This window comes from Thamnophis sirtalis, unplaced genomic scaffold (assembly GCF_051295495.1).
Source record: "Thamnophis sirtalis isolate CommonGarterSnake01/CBP01778 unplaced genomic scaffold, rThaSir2_p1.2 scaffold_3, whole genome shotgun sequence".
Lineage (NCBI taxonomy): Eukaryota > Metazoa > Chordata > Lepidosauria > Squamata > Natricidae > Thamnophis > Thamnophis sirtalis.
In genome coordinates this window covers 27006061-27030455 of record NW_028261383.1, presented here as the reverse complement: position 1 = coordinate 27030455, position 24395 = coordinate 27006061, and the positions used below count along the sequence as shown (strand labels likewise).

The 24395-nt window shown below is 41.6% G+C and overlaps 2 protein-coding genes and 1 pseudogene across 5 annotated transcripts in view; all 3 read left to right on the top strand.

Moving 5' to 3' along the window:
- The window catches only part of LOC148047709 (E3 ubiquitin-protein ligase TRIM39-like), a 57050-nt gene extending 38127 nt beyond the window's left edge, over positions 1-18923 (top strand). Inside the window, exons 1-7 of one of the 4 annotated variants that reach the window (XM_087711688.1) lie at positions 2146-2674; positions 6540-6635; positions 7203-7433; positions 9526-9548; positions 11863-11981; positions 15352-15384; positions 17339-18923. In XM_087711688.1, the coding sequence (XP_087567814.1) occupies positions 2261-2674; positions 6540-6635; positions 7203-7433; positions 9526-9548; positions 11863-11981; positions 15352-15384; positions 17339-17853 (1431 nt within the window). In that variant the 5' untranslated portion in view covers positions 2146-2260 and the 3' untranslated portion in view covers positions 17854-18923. Of the gene's footprint in view, positions 1-2137; positions 2675-6539; positions 6636-7202; positions 7434-9525; positions 9549-11862; positions 11982-15351; positions 15385-17338 lie in introns of those variants that run through there. The other 3 variants (XM_087711689.1, XM_087711690.1, XM_087711691.1) reach the window with 3 other exon arrangements.
- LOC106545924 (E3 ubiquitin-protein ligase TRIM11-like) overlaps positions 1-24395 on the top strand; it is a 103121-nt gene that overhangs the window by 75736 nt on the left and 2990 nt on the right. Inside the window, exon 6 of the mRNA XM_087711686.1 lies at positions 24325-24357. Within this exon, the coding sequence (XP_087567812.1) occupies positions 24325-24357 (33 nt within the window). The remainder of the gene's footprint in view (positions 1-24324; positions 24358-24395) is intronic.
- Positions 22411-22920, top strand: LOC148047708 (zinc finger protein RFP pseudogene; annotated as a pseudogene).

Here is a 24395-nt window from a genome sequence, read left to right as displayed (position 1 = left end):
CCTGGTCTCCACTCCACAATGGGGGCAGGGGAAAGTGACACATGAAGATAGGTTGAGGAAAGGGGGAGAATGGAGTGAGGGAAAATGGAGAAAATTGTGTAGGGGAAAGGAGGAGGAGAGAAAGGGAGGCAGGCAGGGGAATCAATGGAGGAGCAGAGGCAGTGGCAGGAGAGTCCAGCAATAGAAGCAGGAGAGAGAGGAGGAAGAGGAAGAAAGGCCGACCAACCCAACTGTGTGATCCGCCTGCTGAGATGAGACTCCAGAAGGGACCGGCTGGAAGGAGAAGACTGCAGAGTCCAGCCAAGCAGGGCAACTGGAGTGCCTGAGCAAAGGGAGCAGAGTGGAGTGGGAGCCACAAGGAATGGACTGAGTCAGGGGAAGGAGCCTGGAGGGTTGGAAAAGGGGGCTGGGGGAACCTGGATCCCTGTGACCCTTTTGGGGGTAGCGCCTCCATGACGATCTTTCTTGTCACAGTTGTTAAGTGAATCACTGCAGTTGTTAAGTTAGTCAAATAGTTGCTAAGTGAATCTTGACTTTGCTTGGCAGAAGATCACAAAGGGTGATCACATGACGCAGGGACCCTTCACAGATTTTACTTCCCAGATACCAAATTGAGAGTCACTGATTCGGCCCAACAGACTCGCAAAAGGGATGGGGATTACAGCCAGGGGGTCCCAAGGCAGGTCAACAAAGTCAAGATGGCAGCCAGCCCCGCCTTTTCCCCATACCTAAATAAGGGGTGGGGCTTCCCTCCCTTAGGCCTTTGTTGACTCCCTCTAGGGTTGTTCCTGCTTTGCATCTCCCCACTTCTGGGGATTATTTAAAAGAGATTTAGATCCTTCCTTCCACAGAAACACCTTCCCCTGGTGCCAACATGACCCACTGTGACTGCTAATTAATTGTCTCTGGGGAGGACATTCCAGAAATTAAGTGCCACCACCAAAAAGGCAAGGAAAAGGAGGGGGCTTGGGACTGCCTTATGTCCCCTCAGAGACCCTGCTGTGATTAAAGAAGCCTCCCCCAAAAGCCCTTGAACAAAGGGCAAAAGAGTATAAGATGTTCTCCACCCTCCAGATTCCCCCCTCTCCCCCCATGGGTCCCCCTGTCCTAAGTTGGCCTGAGACCACCAATGGCTCTTTCTATCCATCTTTTGCCTTAAGAGGCACCTCATTGATCTAACCTGAAGATTTCCATCCAGCAAATGATCCTATTCCACATTCTACATATTCCATATTCTCCATCTACAAGATAGTCTTCATGGCGACTTTTGCCCTGTATTTATTTATTTATTTATTTATTTATTTATTTATTTATTTATTTATTTATTCATTCATTCATTCATTCATTCATTCATTCATTCATTCATTCATTCATTTTAGTTTGTCAAACATGTAGAAGTTAACAGGCATAAGTATAAACATAAATATGAAGACAGTAAATGGGTAGGAATAAATGGAGACAGTTGGACAGGGACGGATGGCACAATGGTGCCCTTATGCCCGCCCCTTACAGGCCTCTTAGGAACGGGGTGAGGTCAACAGCAGACAGGTTAAGGTTAAAGTTGTGGGAGTTTGGGGGATGTAAAAACAGAATCATTTTAGAGCTTTTCCTGATCCATTTCCTGATTGGCTGGCTGGAAAGGGGGCAGTCCTGGCAGTTCTTCCTCTGCAGGATATTCCTATAAAAAGTGACCAAAAAGACTCTGATTTACCCTTCATCTCTGAGACATCCCATCGTGACTATGAAAGGGATGCACAGAAACCTTGTAACAAACCGACACACTTTTTGTAATGAAAGATGGTTTTATGTTTTTTGTTTCGTTTGTTTGTGTTTGTCTAAAAATAAAAACTTTAAAAAAAAGATTGATGGGGGGGGGGGAGAGACAGCCCATGAATTTTGGCTTCTCTCCAATTTTTAAAAACCCTTTTCTTCGCTTTAATAGGATGCTGGGATCAATTGTAATCGATCCGGGGTTCGTCCCAAGGGTGTTTGCTTCTTTCCAGTTTTTAAAACAATTTTCCCTTTAAAGAGCTGGCTGGGCCAATAATAACTGATTGGGGTCTGTCCTGTGAATTTTTGCTCCTCCCCAATTTGTTCTTTTTAAAACACTGTAGTTTTTTAAAAAATAAACGAAAATGACCCCAAAAACAACAAGAAATCACCTCGGTTTCCCAACTAGGCAAAGCCCAAAGGCAGTCACCTGATTTAGAGGAAGAGAAGCTTAATTTTCACTTTCTTTCTCCCGGCGGAGGGCGCGGCGATGGCGGGCGAAGCGCCTTTGCAGGATTTCCTGGAAGAACTCAACTGCTCCATTTGCCTGGACTTCTTCCAAGACCCCGTGCTCATCCCGAACTGCGGCCACAACTTCTGCCGGGACTGCCTGACCCGCAGTTGGGGGGCGTCGGAATCGGAGGCTTCCTGCCCCCAGTGCAGACAGACCTTCGCGCCCTGCAGCCTCCTCCCCAACAGGCAGCTGGCGCGGGTGGCGGAAGAGGCCAGGCGATGCGGGACCCATCCGGACAAGGAAAGAGAGAGTTTCTGCCCGAAGCACCAGGAGCCCCTCAAGCTCTTTTGTAAGGACCACGAGACCCTCATCTGTGTTGTCTGCGACCGATCCAAAGAGCACAAGGGCCACTTGGTGATCCCTTCAGAGGAGGCTTTCCAGGAATACCAGGTAGGAGTCAGCCAGGAGGAATCGCTCCGGAGGGGCATCCAGATCCTTGATTTTCCTAGAAATCCTTAGATCACTTTACTTGCTTTCTCGGTTATCTGCAAATTTGGTTTAGCCTGGTGCAGATGCCAGTGGGATCGAGACTGGAGAGGCAGTGCAAGGAACCTTTATTGAAATATTTCAAAGGGGTCTCACCAGCTAAAGGAGCAAAGACCCCCCCAGTCAAATACAAATACAAATTTTATACACTTAAGATCAAGGAAGTTAACACCCTAAGAATCATTCATTGGTTCCTTGACACTTGTATCTTGATCTCTTGTCCTGGCCCACTTTACCCTCCTCCTTCATACATAGCATATTTAGTGCTAATTAGCTTTCTTATAAAAAATGCTGTGCATTTTATTATTATAATAAGCTAGAAGTTACCAAAGTTTATGTTTATGTACCTTAGCATCCTTCTAACCTGAGTCCTTCTAACTTTCTTGTAATTTTCTTGTTGCTAGCTAGTAGTGTCCCATTATTCCTTACCGGTCTTATTACAGTCCTGTGCAACTTTCTGACTGGGTCATTCTTTTAACAAACTTCCCTAATTCCAGCCTGACATCTTCACTTCCTACTTTATCCTTTGTGGCTACAATCTTTATGAAGACAGATTTACCATAGTCCTCCACTTACAACCATTTGTTTAGTGACTGTTCAAAGTTACCACAGCATTGAAAAAAATGACTTAAAACCATTTTCACCCTTGTAATCATTGCAGCATTCCGTGGTCACATGATCAAAATTTGGATGTTTGCCAATTGTCATGCATTTATGATGATTGGATATATCCATGATGGTGAAATTATGGTACGCCTGCCAGAGGTGGCACTCAGAGCCCCCTCTGTTGGCATGATCACCGTCGGCCCAGGTCAGATCTCTATGGTTTCTTTTGTGAGCTTTATATATATATAAATGTATTGTGTCACAGCACAAATGCAACGTATATATATAAGGATATATCCTTGATCTTATATGTATGTATGTATGTATGTATGTATGTATGTATATGTATATGTATATGTATATGTATATGTATATGTATATGTGTATGTGTATGTGTATGTGTATGTGTATGTGTATGTGTATGTGTATGTGTATATGTATATGTATATATGTATATATATGTGTTTGTGTGTGTGTGTTTATTTTTTAAAACAAACATAAACAAACAAAACACGTAACATAAAAACATCTTCCATTCCGTACAGTGTGTCGATTGGTTACAAGTTTTTTGTGCATCCTTTCCACAATCATCCCTTAAATTTTATATAAAGTCACATATTGTCAATCAAGAATATTTGTATACATTATTATAGTACTTCATTTGTTTGACTGTCACTATTATTTCTTCATTTTAAACAAGGTATTCTAAATATGGGTTCATTTATATTATAATAATTTGTTACATCATCTTCAACATGTCCAATAATAAGTATTTTTTTATATCCTATTTTAAATCATTCTCTTATTTTGGTGTTGGTAACATTCTCTAATAAATTTTCAATTCCATATTATTTTTTTAATTTAACCACTAATTAAATAGATACCATGTCCTATAAAATTATTTGTCTTCTTGTTCTCTAATTTCATGTCAACTTAGTCATTTTCGCACATTCCATTGCTCATATCATCAATCTAATATATGTGCATACAATTATTATGATTGTTAAACATTCATTGAATATAGCTATTATTACATCCTTTTTATGTGAAGCATACTAAATTTAAAATACATTTATTACATCATCCTGGACTCATCCAATGGTGTTACATCTTTGTATTCTATTCTATATAAAATTGTTTATCTTTTATAAAAAAAAAAGCTTTTCCACCTCATCTCCATGGTCCTCATTTACAGCTTTGATAAAATTCCATATAACAATCTAGTATATATAAATGCATTATTATCATTGTTAATCATTTATTTGACTATAACTATTATTACTGTGTCTTATACATAATACTCTAAGTTTAACTAAGTTTAACTTAATTTTATTGTGACTTTTCATTTCATCATCCTGTATCTGTATCCTTCCAGTAGTAGTGCAGTCCAATATCTCTTGCCATTTGTAAAATCTGTATTCTAGGTGTTTTCTTGATAAGTCTTATGTGATCTTCTCTTGGCAACTTGTTGTTCATGGCATATTTTGAAAAAAACTCGAAACCCTCCATCTGTTCCTTTCATCAGCTTGCCTTTGGTTATCACTGGTGCTTCTGCCAAAGATATTTTCATTATTTCTGTCAAGCTTTCTCCCCTTTCTTCATCTATATTTTGAAGCATGAGGTAGAGATCCAATTTGTCTACCTCTCCTTTCAGTATTCCATACGTATCATTTCTCTCCACTCTCAGTTTGCTGTCAGTATCAACAATGTTCTTGTCACTTTGTTCATATTTCTCTGCAGTTTCTTTGAGTTATATCTTCAAGTTTCATCATTGTTTCATCAATATCCTCAACTTTTCCCTCCATTCTTTCTGTTCTTTGTTCTATAATCCCCAGATTCTTTTCAATTCTTTCTATGCTTATTAGGACTTTTTGAATTTCTAGCATAATTTTTTGCAAAGTTATTTTCTCCTCTTCTTCATATTGCGCAATTTTTCAAGGTTGTAAACTCTGCCACTAGGACATCCAAGGCCTTTTACTAGGTTTCAAATAAATTCACTATAATCTTTCAAGTCAAGGCTTTCCCTTTACTACAGTCCAGCTACTGATAATATTCCAGAAGAGCACCTGTGTAAACAAACTGTACTCTTCCCACTATTCTTTCAATAAACAAATTCTGAAGCCTTGAAACATGAGATATACGTCATATATATATTTCCAAGCCTCCAGCCTCTAGATGGCAGTGTTACTTCTTTTTTCTCTGCTTTTAGCTCTCTCTTTAAGCTTTATTTGAGTTAAGAAAAAAAAATGGTTAAAAAGGACAATCCTGCTGTGCCTTGAAGAAAAGATAAGAAAGGAATCCTTAATCCACAAATACAAAAAATGAGAAAAACAGAAGAAGGGAAAAAGAGACCAGTCCAATTTAAAAAGTAAGAGGCATTTGTAAAAATTTCATCCATAAAAAGGAAACAAAATTAAAGAAAAAAGATAACACAATAGTTTTAATTCAGGCTAATCTGCCGCTTACTCTCTTCTGTCTTCAATTTTAACTTTACTCTAAATCTTTTTGGGTGTTCTCTAAAAGTAAAATTTATCTGACCAGTTACGACACACTCTCTCTCCTGCTGAGCTTTCATTCAGGGGTCTGTCCCAACCTTATGCAGCTTAAAAATGGCTGCTTCTCTTGTAGCCGGTAAAAAGAGCTTTCTCCTGGATTGATCAGGGACTTTGCGATATCCCTGAGATCAACAGGAAATGTTCTTCTCTATCACCGTCTCTTTGCACAGTTTAGGTCCAAAAGGACCGTCCAGCAACAGAGATATCAAGAGCAATCCTGGAGCTCCAAGATTGCATGTTGTGTTGTAGCGACGTCAGCCCTGCCTTCCTTTTGTGAGCTTCTGTTTCCCTGCAAATGACAAAACAGAAGCTCATAAAAGAAAAAGATCTTGCCTCTTGCCACATTGTTGCTGTTGGGATGCCCTGCCTCCCGCTGGCCTTCGGGTCTCTACTGCGCATATGTACATGTCCATGCATGCACACATTTGTGCATCACCATGCAATCACATGTTCATGCGCACCTTTCATTTTGGGCATGTGCGCATGTGCAGTTTGGGCACTTGGAGTCTAAAAGGTTTGTCATCACTGGAATATATCTTCTAACTGGGTCTTCACTCTGATGTAATTCTTTAAGAAAAAAAACCTCAAAACTTGTATTTTTGCTTTAGATGAAGGTTGGGAATTGCCTGAAGGCTCAGAAGGAGCAGAAAGAAAAAATAGCTACATACAAAAGAGACACAGAGAAAAAACTGCAGGAGAGGCTTGTAAGTATGGATCCAACAGTGAGGAGCTTCTGAGCTAATAGGAAGGAGAATCCTATCTGCTATCTTTAATAATAGGCAGCCTGTTTGTAAGTACAAGTTAAAGGAAATTCAAGATAAAGACAGTATTAGAGCAGAGAACTTGGTCTTAACCTGGGGACTGAGATGTCACCATTGGCTGAATGAGTCACAGTTGGGTTAAGTGCACCTGTCCCATGAGCCGTGTATTATGCAATGGGTTTGGCTTTCTTAGTAAATTAATGCAAACCTTATTTTGTCTTACTGAAAAAAATGTGAATTCAAATGTTTTCTTTGGAATCTCTGATTGCCAAGAAAATTTTAATGAAAGATCATATAAACTGGAGCCTTTTTTAAAAAAGAAACCTTTCCCCTCTGCATTTTTAATATCAAAAGTATTTTTTTTTCTCCTTAGGAAATTCTCCCACCTCACTTTTGGATTCTTCAAGGAATCTGTTTAATTATTAAAACAATTAAAATGAAAATAATTAAGTAAAATAATTAAAATAAAATAAAAACTACGCCTTTTGCCTGTTCTCTTTCTTGTTCTAGGACCTCATCAAAAAAGAGAGAGAAAATATAGTGGCTGAATTCAGAGAGCTACAACTCTGGTTAGAAAGACAAGAGAAGCTTCTATTGACTAGAATGGAAGAGACGGAGAAGGAGATTATGGCAAGAAAGGAGGAGGGTTTGGCCACGCACATGGAGGAACTCTGCTCTCTTGACCATCTCATCCAGGAGATAGAAGAGAAGCTTCAGCAGCCAGCCAGCAAACTCTTACAGGTCAGGCAGGAAGTGGAGATCATAGAATCCTAGGGCTGGAAGGGTGCTTGGAGGTCTTCTCTGCCCAATGCAGGGGGCCTTATACTAGCCCGAAAAAAATGGTTGTCCAAACTGTTATTGGAATTCTGCATTGATGGAGCACCCAAAACTCAGGGAGGGAAGCTGTTCCACTGATAAATACTTCTCACTGTCAGGAAATTCTTCCTTATTCCAGAAGTGGTATTCTGCAGGTTCTCCCTAGTTCGGGTGAACCAGTAGTGGCGGCAGTGGGAGGCTCCCCCCCACCCATCCAGATGTAATCATAGACGCTCTACGAATGCGCAGAAGCACCGCATGTGAGCGAAGTGAGCACACGCTCCTGGTTCCAAAGATGTAGTGAGGATTAGAGCATTTCATGCCTGGTTGGAGCTCCTTGTGATGAGTTTCCACCATTTGCCCTCAGGGACTACAGGGAGTAAATCGAGGCCCTTTTCCCTATGAGAGGCCTTCAAGTATTGGAAGATGACTGTCATGTCTCCCCTAAGCCTTCTCTTTGTTAGGCTAAGTGTTGAAGGTTCGAAGGAACAGACGAGACGTGAGGCGGCTGAAGTGAGCGAACAGCTATTTATTGTACAACATCAACAGGCAACTATGTACCGATAGGATTCAGCACCTTGCCCTGCTTGACAGCTATTTATACGGAGCTGTCAAGCAGGGCAACCAATGGGAGTGCCTCTGGCAGACCGGGCTTAGCCAGCCACATCTTAGCCAATCAGGCGTGGCTAGGCTGTTGCCGGCTGTCAGTCGTAAGTCAAGGACTTGTGGCCGGTCGTAAGTTGAGGACTTTAGCGAGGGCATACTGAGTTCCCTTAGCCATTCATTGTATGGTTTGGCCTCCAGAGCCCTTATCATCTTTACTGCTCCCCTCTGCATTCTTTAGCCCCTCTTGAGAATATTTGACTCTGTCCTTTTTTTTATTTTTCATAAATTTAATTGAAATTATAATAGTGAAAAGTACAAATGAAAATAAAGAAAACAGGGAAATGGAGAAGGCTAAGAATGGGAAATAAGTGTAGGATAAAGGGAAAAGAAAAGAAAAAAAACCATTTTCTTTCAACTTTTTTTCTGCTTAGTAAAATATAAAGTAAAATTAAAGCCTCATTTTTGAATATTTAGTAATTATTAGCCATGTGTAAAACAGATTAGTTTAAGAAGGAAAATGAAGCATCAAAGAGTTTATTTTTTGTGCTATCTCAGGCACAAAGTTTAGAAGAAGCTTCCAAGTAAAAACAATGGGTCGCATCTAATTAAAGCAGTCAATTTTGTCATTTTTTCCTAGTTCCATCACTTTTTCCATCCATTCTTCTCTTGTGGAGATTGATATATCTTTCCATGTCTCCATGTAGGATTCTGGCTGCACTCAACCAAGTTCAAAATCTCTTTTTCAACTCCTCATTAAGAAATATTTTTGACTCTTTCTATGGAAAGGAACGGTCGTTAAATGAATTACTTAGTCAAGGACTACCTGTAAAGGCTAATGTTAGAGATACATAATGTAATACAGAAAAAGCAGGCTATGCGAGAAGCAAGAATTCAAAGTACTGGTCACTGTCTCTGTATATTCTTCACAAATGTAAAAATGCCTGTTTAGGGTTCCTATCCCCTATTAGGGGATGTGGTGTGGGTGTTTATGTAGGGTCTTCCCCCTCCCCTTAATCTGCAGGCCAGGAGAAACCCAACACTGATGACCTTCTACAAAGTATTATAACCACTTGGATTCCCCAAAGGGCCTTGATTCTGGAAGCATAAATGCAGGGGATTTTTTAAAATCCTATTGATGCACTATTTTGTTTTTCCAATATTGTAATTGTGTTGGATTCAACGGGGGTATTATTTTTCTTATGTAAGAAAGTAAAAACAATGCCTCTCTAAAAGAGGTTGAACAGTTTGGGGAAAAAGAGCAATGGGATTTTTTTAATTTAAAAAATTAAACTTTATATGTCTGTTAGTGTTTGCTTGCCCAGATGTTTCACTTGTGTATTTGTGAATGTAAGAATTTAATTTTCTACATAGGAAATGGCTCCTTTCAGTGCTTCTTCTCTTTATTTTTCAGGACATTGGAGGCATATTGAAAAAGTAAGTAAATCCAACTTTTTCCTTACAGTCTCCGAGATCAGCAGCTCCTCCAGCAGTTTTCCTATTTTGGAAAGTTCTGTTTCTATTTAGCAGTATTTGGATGTCAAGACAACGTACTGTATTTTCAGGGCTTCTTAGATATTTCCTTAGACAACCTCAGATAACAGTATAATTAGCAATATTTGATATGGTCAATTATTATGGTGGGTTGCACAGTTAGCCAGATGTTTAGATTTAATTTGGCATTTTTATCCACCTGTTGAGTCCTCCCCAATAAGAGACAGATGTTTGATGGTTTAAAAGTATCATTGCTCTTCCAAGTAATGCAACTATCATAAATCCATCACGTTTGCCAAGCAATGGGTCACATCTAATTAAAGCAGTCAATTTTGTCATTTTTTCCTAGTTCCATCACTTTTTCCATCCATTCTTCTCTTGTGGAGATTGATATATCTTTCCATGTCTCCATGTGATTACAGGGACACTGTGACAGATGTTAAATAGTTGTAAGTCAATTTCTTGAGAGCCATTGTAGCTGGTTGCTAACTAATAGTCATAAATTGAAGGTTACTTGTAACTGCATTTGTCTCTATTCAATTTCATTGCATTACCTTTAATCCATCAAGATCAGTTTGAACATTATATCCATCTTCTAAATGATTATTTACCTCACCCCTATTAGTCATCAGTCATTTGGTAAGATACAACCCATTTTTTTGGCCAAGAGATTCACAAGAATATTCCAGAGTAGGGAGCTCCAAACTGAAACTGGGTTACTATGGGGCCCATATTTGAATAGCTAGCCAGAGAAATGTGAAGCCTGGGAAACAGGGGCCTTTGTCGGTCAACACGAGTGTTGATTTACCAGCAGTTTACCAGGAGCCAAGGACGGGAAAACACAAAACGACATTCAATGAGCTGGCCATCTACACCCCCACTTAACAACTAAAAGCTACACACAACCAGGCATCACAAAGCTTCTTCCTGTCAGGCCTACAGCCAGGTGGCGCAGTGGTTAAATGCAGCACTGCAGGCTACTGCTAGATCAGCAGGTCAGCGGTTCAAATCTCACCGGCTCAGGGTTGACTCAGCCTTCCATCCTTCCGAGGTGGGTAAAATGAGGACCCAGATTGTTGGGGGCAATATGCTGACTCTCTGTAAACCGCTTAGAGAGGCCTGAAAGGCCTATGAAGCGGTATATAAGTCTACTGCTATTGCTATTGCTATATTTCTTTCTGGATCTTTGGCCTGCCACACTTTCTATTATTTTACTATTGGATTTGGATTGGATTGGATTTTATTACATTTATATGCTGCCCTTTTCCCCGAAGGGGACTCAGGGCGGCTCACAATTCAAATCGGGAAGGGGGAGTACAAACAGGAAATAAAAAAGATGAAACATAACAATACATAATTTAAAAACACACAACAGTCATACCATTCGAGGCGGGGGGGCAACAGCTCTTTAGCCCCAGGCCTGTCGGAACAGCCAGGTTTTTAGGGCTTTGTGGAAGGCCTGGAGGGTGGTGAGGGTTCGAATCTCCACGGGGAGTTCATTCCAGAGGGTCGGAGCAGCCACAGAGAAGGCTCTCCTCCGGGTAGTCGCCAGTCGACACTGGCCGGCGGATGGAATTCAGAGGAGACCTAATCTGTGGGATCTAATCGGTCGAGTGGAGGTAATTGGCAGCAGGCGGTGTCTCAAGTACCCAGGTCCAATACCATGAAGGGCTTTATAAGTGACGACTAGCGCCTTGAAGCGTATCCGAAGACCAATAGGCAGCCAGTGCAGCTCGCGGAGGATAGGTGTTACGTGGGTGAACCGAGGTGCACCCACGATCGCTCGCGCGGCTGCATTCTGGACAAGCTGAAGTCTCCGAATGCTCTTCAAGGGCTGCCCCATGTAGAGCACGTTGCAGTAGTACTATGCTGTTTATAATGGGGGAAAGTACGGAGTAAAATGCTATGTAGCCAAAATAAAATTCCTTTCTAGAATCCAAGGTCATCCTTTGTCTCTACACCACTTCACCTGACCGGAACTGGATGGGTGGAACTGCCAGCATGGCAGTGGAAGATTGGACCGTGTGATGGACTTGTGGGTGTGGGGGCAAGATCATGAACTTTCAACTGGGTGGGGAAAACCCAGGCAGCTCAGATTTGGGTTTTCCCAGATGTACCAACATGACTTTCTTAATAAATTGTAGCTTTGAGCAATTCTTTGCTTTGGACTCTGATTTAACTTTGGATGTTATTTGGAACCCTGACACTTCCATTGGCAGGATGATAAATGATGTTTTTTTTTTTTTTGTCTTGCCAGTTACCAGGCCAAGGAAACATATGAGAATCTGGTGGATTTACCTGAAGACCCGAACTGGAATATCTGGGACTACAGTGATATCACTGTGTTTCTGAAAAGTGCAATGAAAAAATTTAGAGGTAAAAAACAGCCAACGAGGTTTTACACTGGATGACATTTTTTTTTAATAAATGTTTTTTAATTTTAGTTTAAAACAGGTACACATTTTTCTTTACATCTGTAAAAATTATATCAATCAATTACAGATAAGTTTTGGTACATCTCCTCCACAGTCAACCAACATCTCATATTAACTAAGGCATTATTATATATCCATTTTCATTTAACTGTAATTACTATTTAGCAATATTGATGAAAGTAATAATCTTGAACAATCCCTGCCCACACCGGTGGGAGAGGAAAAAAAAAAAGGAAAAAAAAAAGGGACAGATAAAAAATAAAAATTAAAATAAAAAATAAAAATAATACAAAAAAAGACAAAAACGACAAGAGACAAGGCAGGAAAATGAAACAAAACACAGGTGTCTATCATGAGAAAAAAAAAAGAAGTATATCAACTGGTTACAACATGCTTTGGTGCTTCTCTTCCATTAACTCATATTAATTCAAATATCTTAACTCGAATATTTACCATATCAACATCATTATACCTCCAATTTTAATTACCTATGGTTATTTAAACATCCTTCATCCTTAGCTATGCATTACATAATTAATCCATAACACATGCTGACAATTCATTTACTTATTTATAAAATCCTCTATTATCATCAAATCATCATATCCTATTTTAGCTGGACATCCATAATATTTAATTATATCATATATCATAACATTTTCCCAGTATTGATTAACATTTGATTGTATGTATTTTATTTAGTTTTTAATAGTGATAATTATTGTAGTTAATACTCTTTATGTATAATCTTCCAATTGTTAGTTATCATATCAACTCCACATTATATACATTACTATCTATCAATTATTATTCAACTATATCTGTTACAAGAAAAAGCAATTAGGTTTAACTAGTTTTCAATTGTGTTCTTCAATCTATCAGCCAGTTCCAAATTATATATATTACTATCCATATCAGTCATTATTCAGCTATATCTATTACACATTAAGGTAATCAGATTTAGCTAAATTTTAAATTACGTTCTTCCATCTATCAGCCAGTGTCTCTCCAATAGCAAGATCCTCTCCAGCCAATTGCCACGCGTTGGATAAATTTACCAAATGTTTTCATAATCAAATCCAGACAAAGATATTTTGGCACCTTTGGACTCTGAATGTCAGTGATGAAATAATAATAATGATGAAAATAATAATAAAAACATTATTATTATTATTATTATGGGCTTGTAAAATTTTCCAAATTAACTTTAATTCTCAAGGGTGGATTTTCCATTCCTCCTGCACTCTGTCTTTTTAAATGAGTCTTCTTTATAGCTTCCCCCCTCCTTTCTTCCTCTGAGATAGACCAGACACCATTTCTCACATTTTCCGTTTGTATTTCAGGAGCATTTAAACATTCAACAATCTCAGTTTTTGCTTCATATTTTAAGATCAGATGATCCAATTTTCTTTCCAGTCTTTGATAAGAATCAAAGAGTCCTCTACATGCGGAAAAAAGTCTCTGAAATGAAATCTTAGAGGTATTTTGGGACGCCATGATGTGTGTCACAGTTAAAAATTGCAAACTTTTTTTTTCCCCACAGACTTCTTAGTCTCTCACAGGCTGTGATTGTAAACAAAGCCGAGTAGTAAAGTAATAAAAGTGTCGAATCGTGACGGGCTAATTAGTAGAAAATAAATTTTACGATCCACTTAAGGAGATTCAGAGGGGGGAGGGTGTCGAGGAGTTTCTTGAAGCATTTAAGAAGTAAAGTAACCACCAGTCATAAATCCATTAGAAAAAGCCAATTCGCCGCTAAATTTCCCTGTTCTTTGGTTTCAGTTATCTTAAGTTTTTAACACGAACAGTCTCTCTTGGATAATAAAATCAGCTTACCAGATGACATCACTTCTAGCATTCTTAGGGGCAACCTGCAGTTTCAGTTAGCACGCAGCTAATCCAGAAAGGAATTGGCACGAGGAGTTAATACCCCCCCCCCCAGAGATTTGCGGGTATCTCTGAGGTCCTGGGTCTCTCCTCACCTTCATTGTCGTCTCCGGGACAGCTAGGGTTCAAAGAACCCATCCAAAAATCCTTCGGTATAGAGGAATTTCAGGAGTAGCCTGAAACTCCATCTTCTCACTGCTAAGCCCCGCCTTCTTCCCCACTGGATGACATTTTGATCCCAGAGCCTCCATGAGAGATTCTGGGTCGATGTCACGTGGATCAAAGAGGGATCCAGAATCAGTGGAAGAGACACCCTCATTTCTCTGTGGAAAGGCTTTGTGTCTTGGCACCAAGAGGGAACAGGGGCTTTCTGGTTTCTCCCATTAATGATGGGCTGCCTAAAATACAGGAACCATTAGCTACTCATAATTGACCATTTACAGGTACTCCTTGACTTACTACAGCTCACAGTGATCGTTCAGTTATAATGACACTGGAAAAAAGTGACTTATGGCCATTTTTCACACTTACGACCATTGTATCATCCCAACAACGACATGATTTACTTTTGGATGCTTGACAAAGGGTTCATATTTATGACGGTTGCAGTGATCATCTCTTGTGACCTTCTGACAAGCAAAGTCAATGGGGAAGCCAGCTTCTCTTAACAACCGGGTTACCAATTTAACAACTGCAGTCATTCACTTATCAAATTTCTCACATAGCAACATAAATTGTGGGCTCTGTTGTCATTGTAAAGCTACCTGTGTTCTTTGTATCCCAAATCCACATGCACTGATGACTGGGGAAGCAGAATCAGGTTCCACTAAGTAGAATGGAATATATGCAGGTAGTTCTTGACTTATGACCTCAGTTGAGCTGAACATTTGTCTCGCTAAGCAAGGCAAGCAAGTTAAGTGACCTTTTTTTCCAGAGTTATTCAGAAAATCAAAGCAGTTAAGTGAATCAGGGTTGATAAATGAATCTGGCTTCATGCATTGATTTTGCCTGTCAGAGGTTGCCCAGGAAGGTTGAAGAGGACAATCCCAGAACCATCGGATGCTGCAACCGTTGTAAATACAAGCTGGTTCCCAGTGCCCAAATTTTGATCACGTGACTGGGGAGGCTGCAACAGTCATAAGTGTGAGAACTAGTCACAAATCAGTTCTGTCAGTGCCGCGCTGTAACTTCACTACAAAAGTAGTTTTAAGTTGAGAGCTACCTGTATACGGAATATATAGTAGAATGTATTTATATCTGATGAAATATATATAGCCACCAATGACATTCTGGCTTGTGGCTTTCCATATTCCTTATTTCCTGATTTGAGTCTAAGGAAAGCAAACCAGGGTATCTGAAGGGAGGCCCTTCTGTTGCTCCGATTCCAGTGATGAGATGCTGAATTCCTCCCTTTTCTTCCCCAGATACTCTGGAAAGTGGACTTCAACTACAGGAAGGTAAATATGAGTTATAGGAATTGGAATTGCTTGCTATTTTAATTTCTAATGCCAGTAACTTTAAGGGAAATATAATAGATGTAACAAAAAAGAAAAATATAGGATTAGATACCTTAAAAACTACGATGATCCAGTAAACTTTAATGATTTTATGATATATGAACTATTACCATAATGGCGAACCTATGGCATGCGTGCCACAGGTGGCACACGGAGCCATTTCTGAGGGCATGCAAGGCATTGCCCTGTCAGCTCCAATGTGCATGCACACACTTATTTGGCTGTTTTTCACCTTCCAGAGGCTTTTGGAAGCGCCCTAGGGGAGAGAGTGTTATGCGCATATGTGCAGGGGGGAGGGCATTGCATTATGGGCGTGGGCACATGTGCACAACTCCCCCCCCATGCTCCACCGGCTTTTGGCACACTTCAACAAAAAATGTTAGCCATCACTGAAGTATTACTTGCCATTTATATATACAACATGAGCTAATGCAGCGGAGACAAATTTCTTGTGTGTCTGATCACACTTGTCCAAATAAAGCTGTTGTTCTGTTCTGTTCTATTCCTACTCTGCTTCGTTCTACACATAATTTCATTTCATTTCATTTATTGAATTTATAGGCCGCCCAATCCCGGAGGACTCCGGGTGGCTTACAGAAATGAAAAATATTAAAAAAAGGATTAAAACAATAAGATACAACAAAATTAAGGGAAAAAAAACACAACATGCACCCAATCAAAGGGGGGGGGGCTGTACCTCAATCAAGAGGTCAACAGCCCCAGGCCTGCTGGAAAAGCCCGGTTTTAATAGCTTTACGGAAGGCCATGAGAGTGGGTATGATCCGGATCTCTGGGGGTAGCTCATTCCATAGGGCCATAATCTAGAAAACTGAAGTCAATCTTGGTGTAGAATGAAATATCTGGACAAATGGGAAAATGTGGCCTGGGATATATGGCCATCCTCTTGATTTTACTGCCTGACTATAAGTTGGTGAGAGACCAGGTCTTTGGGAGCAAAGAAATTAGGTCTTTTGGGTCAAAGCACAGAGCAAGGTTGGAGCATCCGGGTTTCCTCCACCATGTGGGCCACCCGACTGATGAAAGCAGAGGTTTGCTCCCCTTTTCTACATGTCTGTGACACCCTGATGCTTGCATCATATTCCATCCTGTGTCCTAAGTTCCCTCTGGGGGGATCCTTCTGACTCTGCTAGTTCAAAATTGAAACGTGGCAGCCTCTTTCTCTGCCTGATCCATTGGATTAAGACTCCAGCTAGATGGAAGCTAAAGAGAATTGTGCAGGGAGGCTGGAAGAGGTGGAGCACTATGAAGTGTTTGAAGGACTTGGCTAGGGATTTTCAGCCTTGGCGACTTTAAGACTTGCGGACTTCAGTTCCCAGAATTCTCCAGGCAGCATGGCAGAGCTGGAGGACAATCAACAGAGGGGAGGCCCCATGGGAGACTAGAGACCAGGGGGATTGATCAGTGGAGCCAAGAGATGAAGAGCTGAGTGGAGGAGTTAAGAGCGGTACAGGTAGTCAATGGATCCTAAAGATGTGCAGCTTAGTGGCAGCTGGACTGGAAGATGGCGAAGGCAACTTAAGTGAATGGAACAAGAAGGCCAGAGGGGCACTGAACAGCCCGGAAGTTAACAGAGGATGGAAAAAACATAGTGGGGGAGTTCTTGGAGGAAAGGGAGCAGAGGGGACCTGGAGACTAGCAGCCACATTGCGGGATTCTGTTAGTTGAAATCCACAAGTCTTACTTTAAGTTGGAGAACTCTTGACCAGGCAATGGCTTAGGTGTTCTTTAAGAAAACAATGAGTCTTTCAGTCCTGGAGGGGGTGTTTGGAGGCTGAACCCCATTCACACAAGAAGGTTAAACTTTTTGGGGTAAAGACAAACTAGGCCTTCAGCTGAAGCTCTTGTTCTTCCTCCCTTCCCTTCCCCCTTACAGTGAATGTAACCCTGGATCCAGAAACAGCCAATCCTGACCGCCTTGATGTCTCTGAAGATCAAAAAAGTGTCAGAGGAGTTAAGCCAGTTACAGGAAAACATCCTGTCTCAGATCGCAACAGATTTTTACATTACCCTTATGTCCTTGGATGTCAGAGGTTCTCATCAGGGCGACATTTCTGGGAAGTTATGGTAGGAGATAGAGAAGGATGGGCTATAGGGGTTGCCAACCAGCCACTGAACTTAACAAATGTTGATGAGGAGACCAGGCACTGGCAGATTGGGAAATGGAGAGGGAAATACACGATCTTCTCTCCATCACTATACTCTGACCAGGTCCTGAGTGAGGAGCCCAAGAGGATCCGTGTCTCTCTCAACTGCGAAGGGGGACAAGTGAGCTTCTTTGATGCCAGCACAGCAACTCTGCTCCATACATTCTCAGAGGCTTCCTTGGTTGGGGAGACTCTTCGGCCCTGTTTCTTTTTGTATGAAGACACCTGTGTGACACTCCCCTAAAAGAAGGGAGAACCATAGACAAAACCTTGGAAGAATCCCTATTTGCCAAGCGGTGATCTCTGAAAGCCTTTAAAACAGAGATTCCTCAGCCTTTTGCTACTTCAGCTTCCTTTGTTGTTCTATGCACCCTGATCTGTCAATCAGTCTATAAAGGAATAACCTGATCATCATTTCTATTTGTCTGGATAAAAAAAACACAAGGTATCCTAGGAGCTTTAAACGCGTTAGCATCATGTGTTCAGGTGTTTTAGTATTAAAGGTACCTTAGAGCTAAGCCTGTCAATCATGATTTGGATAGAGCCAAGGTGGCGCAGTGGTTAAATGCAGCACTGCAGGCTACTGCTAGATCAGCAGTTCAGCGGTTCAAATCCCACCGGCTCAGGGTTGACTCAGCCTTCCATCCTTCTGAGGTGGGTAAAATGAGGACCCAGATTGTTGGGGGCAATATGCTGACTCTCTGTAAACCGCTTAGAGAGGCCTGAAAGGCCTATGAAGCGGTATATAAGTCTACTGCTATTGCTATGATTTTATATGTCTGTTGCAAATCTCCATCCCATTTATGGATCATGTTTGTTTCTTTAACGTTGATTTCAATCAATGATTGTGTAGGTACCCATAACTCGGGATATTCTGTAATCTTTCCCTTCTTTTTTTCTTTCCTTCCCCCTTTTTACATATAATTATCATAATCCAATAAACCATTTTAGGGCTTCAGCAAATAATAATATAAGCTCACAGGATTATTGTTTTTAAACAAATCCTTGTATTTTTTCTGTCTTTTATACTTATGTAAGTTATCTACAACAGTGGGACTACTGATCGTAATTTTATACATGTCTCATGGATTGTAGTTCCTTCTTTTGCAATTTTATGCCCATAAATGTATTCAGTGCAATACATAGAAACTGAAGATGCGCAGAAAACAGAAAAAAATAAAACATACCATCTGTTATCAAGATAGCAAATGTAAGTGCTATGTGCCTTAAATGTGTCACCTGGCTCAAGCCAAAAGTAAAAAAGGATTGTTAATAGAATTGTTAAAATGAAATACATTATTAAATAAATACATTCTTTGAGAATAACACTTTTTTTCCTTCTTACTTTAAGCCACTCTGCCTTTTATTGAATAACCAAAAGTAACTTGAGTTAAAGAAGAAGCCAATCTAGTGTGGTGGTTAAGAAATCAAGGTAGAAGGCATGAGTTCTAATCCTCCCTTAGGTACAAGGCCAGTTGGGTGACCTTGGACCCTTCACTCTCACTCAGGCCTAGGAAGTTGGCAATGGAAATCCACTCCTGAATCTTAACCAAGGAAACTGCAGGGAGATCCCTCCAGGTAGCCACCAAGTGTTAACAATCTGAGGCAACCCAAAACTGGCTTCAATATTGAGATGGGCATCAGATGCAGTTTGGTCTAGTGGTTAAGGCACCAGGCTAGGAAGAGGAAGACTCTGAGTTCAAGTCCTGCCTGAGTCATGAAAGCCAGTTGGTAACTGACCCAGTCATTCTCTCTCAGTCCAACCCACCTCAGAGGTTGTTGGGAAAATGAGAGGTTTGTCACTGAGTTATTTGTAAAAATAATAAAAGCAGGATACACATAATAAATAAGAGGAAAACTCTGATATGGTGGCTTTGAATGCTGAGAACAGATCTCTGGAACACCTCAAAGCAACTCAACAACTGAAGATTGAAGAGTTTCTGTTGGCAAAGGAGCAAATGTGGAATCCTAAGGAACATACCTAATACAGGTAGTCCTGGATTTACAATTGAGCCCCAAATTTCTGCTACCAAGTGAGACAGCTGTTAAGTGAGCTTTGCCCCATTTTAACTGAATCATGGTGGAAGAAAGGAATGAAAATGAGGTTTTGGCAGGAAAGAGGAGGAGAGCAGGGGATAGAGAGAGAGGGAGAGGTGAGTCTCTTTGGGGGCAGAGAAGGGAAGTGGGGCCTCCAGGCTCACCTGGCCTCCACCCCACCAAGTGAGAGTGGGAAGCGACGCATGAGGACAGGTTGAGGAAAAGGGGAGAAAGGAGGGTGGGGAAAGGTAGGGAAAAGTGTGTGAGGAAAGGAGGAGGAAGGAGAGAGATGGAGAGAAAAGGAGGCAGGCAGGGGAATCAAGGAAGGAGCAGAGGCAGTTGCAGGAGAGACCAGCAAGAGAAGCAGGTGACAGAGAGGAGGAAGAGGAAGAAAGGCCGATTGACTGTCTGACCACAACCCAACTGTGTGATCCGCCTGCTGAGAGGAGACTCCGGAGGGGACCGGCTGGAAGACGGCAGAGTCCAGCCGAGCAGGGCAACTGGAGGTGCCTGAGCAAAGGGAGCAGAGTGGAGTGGGAGCCACAAGGAATGGACTGAGTCAGGGGAAGGAGCCTGGAGGGTTGGAAAAGGGGCCTGGGGGAACCAGAACCCCAGTGACCCTTTTGCAGGTAGCGCCTCCATGAAGATCTTTCTTGTCACGGTTGTTAAGTGAATCACTGCAGTTGTTAATGGAGGAAATAAATAAAAATAAAAAATAAGTTACTCTTTCATATAAAGTGTAAAATGTAACACAAAAGGGTGAGACTCTTGGCGCTGTTTTTCTTGATTGTAAATTTGAAGCACAAATATAAGCAGTAAAGTCAATAGAGGATGACTTGCTAAAATTCCTTTGACATTGAAATACAGACAAGAACACCAATTGGTGAGATGGTAACATCCTCCGCCTAAATTGAAATAACAAAAGAAGCACAGATAAGGAAAAAAGGGGTCAGCAGGAAAAGTCACGCAGTCCTCTTGAAATGCGAATTAATGAATGATTTTGGAAATGGGGAGGGCTTCTTCTTAGGCATCATGTATGATGAGTAGAAACATATTAATTGTATTACTTGAAATCTGTCTTTGAGCTCCTAGTATTCAAGCCATTGGGAAGAATTCTGGGAGGCCGCGCTTGTAACCAATTTTCAATTTTCAATTTTTTTGCAATAAAAACTTCTGAATTGTGAACCAGACTTGTCTTTTGAATTGTGAGCATAAAAATTGGGTTTTAATATCTCACATTAAGTTAGTCAAATGGTTACTAAGGCTTCCCCATTGCTCTTGAATGTTATTGAAATTAGGACTCTATAGTTTCCAGACCCTAAATCTGTTTAGTTACTACCATAGTAGCCTCAGTCATATCAGTGGCTCCTTCCTTCCTTCCTCCTTCCTTCCTTCCTTCCTTCCTTCCTTCCTTCCTTCCTTCCTTCCTTCCTTCTTTCCAACACAGAAGGCAGAGAGGTCTTCAACTGGTGCCAAAATGAAGCCACCTTTGGTGCCAACTGAGGGTCTCTGGAGAGGACATTCCATTAATGAGGTGCCACCTCCGAAATGGCAATGATGGGCTGGCTGCTAAAACAAGGTCATGGCACACACTTGAAAGTAAATCAGGAAGACTGTAATTGAGGTGCGTGTTTGTCAGTCTAGCAAGAACAAAGAATGCTTATCAACAAGAAACATGAATGTGTAAAGCTTGTAGCAATTATGGGTAGTTAGAAAGTTGATAAAATTAACAAGTATTAGACAACTTGCAGACCTCAGCTAAAAGTTAGGAATAGAGATGGCTGTATTAGGTAACTCCTGGGGCATTCATTAGCCAAGGCTTAGGAATAGGGACAGATAGAGACCAAGAGAACAAATTGTAGAATTATTGCTAAAATGTTTATTAGAGGATATTTCTTATTATTTCACTTTGTCCCCACCTTCTCCTTTAGTGAAAATGTATGAAGCTCAGTTAATCCTTTGTTTTTGGTTCTTGGCCTTTTGACCAGGAACCCTTTCCCTTGGAGGACTCCAATAAAAAGCAATCAGAAAACCTGCACATCGTGTCTGGCGTCCATTGGATTCGGGACCTGGCTCAGACCCGAACTGGGGACAACTGGGAACAACAGCAAGATGAAGAAAGGGGCTTGGGAGTGTCCATGTCCCAGTGACCAAGTCTCCCCCCAAAGCCCTTGAACAAAGGGCTTATAAAATGTCCTCCACCCACCAGATTCCCCCCACCCCCAATGGATCCCCCTGTCCTAAGTTGGCCTGAGGCTACTAATTGTTTCTCCCAATTTCTTCCATGCCAACTTTACTTCAGTCTGTCCCATAAATGTTTCCTTCTTCCTGCTATTTTTTTTAATTAAAAAAAGCATTTTCCCATTTAACAAGCGGCTGTCTGCATAATAATTGATGGTGAATCCGTCCCATGGATGTTTCTTTCTCCCCAGGTGATTTCAATATCTTTCCCTCTAGCAGGATATTTGGATTCGTAATCTATTGGGGGGTCCCTCCCAATAATATTTGCTTCTCCCCATTTTTAACCCCCCCCCTTTTAACGACTTGAATGGGCCAATAATAATTGATCGGGGATCCGTTTTGGGAAGGCTTGCTTCTCTCCAATTTGTTCTTTTCAAAATACTATCTTTTTCCTTTAAGAAGTTACTGAAACTAACCGCAATAGCAACAACAATTCATCCGGAGGTCTCTCCTGGGCAGAGCTCAAAGGCGGTCACCTGATTCGCAGGAAAAGAAACGAAACTTAACATTCTTTTTCCTTCTGATGGCGGCCGAAGGGTCCTTGCAGGATTTGCTGGAAGAAGCCACCTGCTCCATTTGCCTGGACTTTTTCCAGGATCCCGTGCTCGTCCCGAAGTGCGGCCACAACTTCTGCCGGGGCTGCCTGACTCGCAGTTGGGGGGCGTCGGAGTCGGAGGCTTCCTGCCCCCAGTGCAGACAGAGCTTCGCGCCCCGCAGCCTCCTCCCCAACAGGCAGCTGGCGCGGATGGTGGAAGTGGCCAAGCGATGCGGGGGGAGTTGGGGCGAGGAAGGAGGGAGCTTTTGCCCGAAGCACCGGGAGCCCCTCAAGCTCTTTTGTAAGAAACACCAGACCCTCATCTGCGTGGTCTGCGACCGATCCAAAGAGCACAAGGACCACTCGGTGATCCCTGCAGAGGAGGCTTTCCTGGAGTACCAGGTAGGAGTCAGCCAGGAGGAATCGCTGCGGAGGGGCGTCCAGATCCTGCCTGACGATCCTTGGACCAATTTACTTGCTTCCTCTGTTGTATGCTAATTGGGTTTAGTCTGGCGCAGATGCCAATCAGAACCAGATTGGAGATGTGGTTCAAGGAGCTTTTATTGAAGTACTTCATCAAAAGGGTCTCAGCAGCTGAAGGAGCAAAGACCCCAAACCAAATACAAATACAAATTTTATACAGTTCAGATTAAGGAAGTTAACACCCTAAGAATCAATGGGCATGTCTAGTTTAATGAAAAGACGGACTAGGGGAAACATGATAGCAGTGTTCCAATATCTCAGGTTTCTAAAAAGAAAAAAAAAGGCTCCAGTTTAAATGATCTCTCATGAAACTTTTCTTGGCAATCAGGGATTCCAAAAAAGTAGAGAGAAAAATATTTGACTTCACAATGTTTTCCATAAGATGAAATATAGTTTGCATTAATTTATTGAGCAAGCCAAACCAATTGCATAAAACACGGCTCATGGAATAGGTGCACTTAAACCCAACTGTGACTCATTCAGCCAATGGTGACATCTCAGTCCCCAGGTTAAGAACAAGTTCTGTGCCCTAAAACAATCTTTAACTTGAATTTCCTTTAAGTCAGAACTTGTACTTACAAACAGGCTGCCTATTATTAAAGATGGTGGATGGGGTTCTCGAGCCAAGGTGGCGCAGTGGTTAAATGCAGCACTGCAGGCTACTGCTAGATCAGCAGGTCAGCGGTTCAAATCTCACCGGCTCAGGGTTGACTCAGCCTTCCATCCTTCCGAGGTGGGTAAAATGAGGACCCAGATTGTTGGGGGCAATATGCTGACTCTCTGTAAACCGCTTAGAGAGGGCTGAAAGCCCTATGAAGCGGTATATAAGTCTACTGCTATTGCTATATGTATGCAGTGATGGCAAACCTTTTTCGCCTTGGGTGCCAAAAGCATGTGCGCTATTGTGTGGCTCGTGCATGCTTGCACGCGCTCCCATACCCACATCAATAATTTAATGCCCCCCTGCGCTGAGCCTCCTGTACATGTGTGCGTGACCTTCCCCCCCAATGCCCAGCGCATGTGCGCACAATTTTCTTGGAGACTGGGGAGGGCGAAAACAGCCTCCCCCCAACCCCCGGAGACTCTCCGGAGGCTGAAAATGCCCTCCCAGAGCCTCTGTGCATCGCGTGGAGACTCCTGGGAAGGGAAAGGCAGAATGACTAGGCCAGCCAAAAATCAGCTGGTCATCATGCGCATACATGCTGGAGCCGAGCTTGGGCAATGGCTTGCGTATCCGCTGATACGGTAGCACGCGTGCCATAGGTTCGCCATCACGGATATATAGTCATATATATATATAGTTATTTCTTATTTCCTTATTTGAGTCCAAGCAAAGGAAATCAAGTTATTTGTAGGGAGGTCCTTCAGTTGCTCTAATTCCAGTGATGAGATACTGAATCCTTCCCTTTTCTTCCCCAGATACTCTGAAAAGTGGACTTCATCTACAGAAAGGTAAATATTATAAGAATTTAAAAGAATCTCAGTCGCTT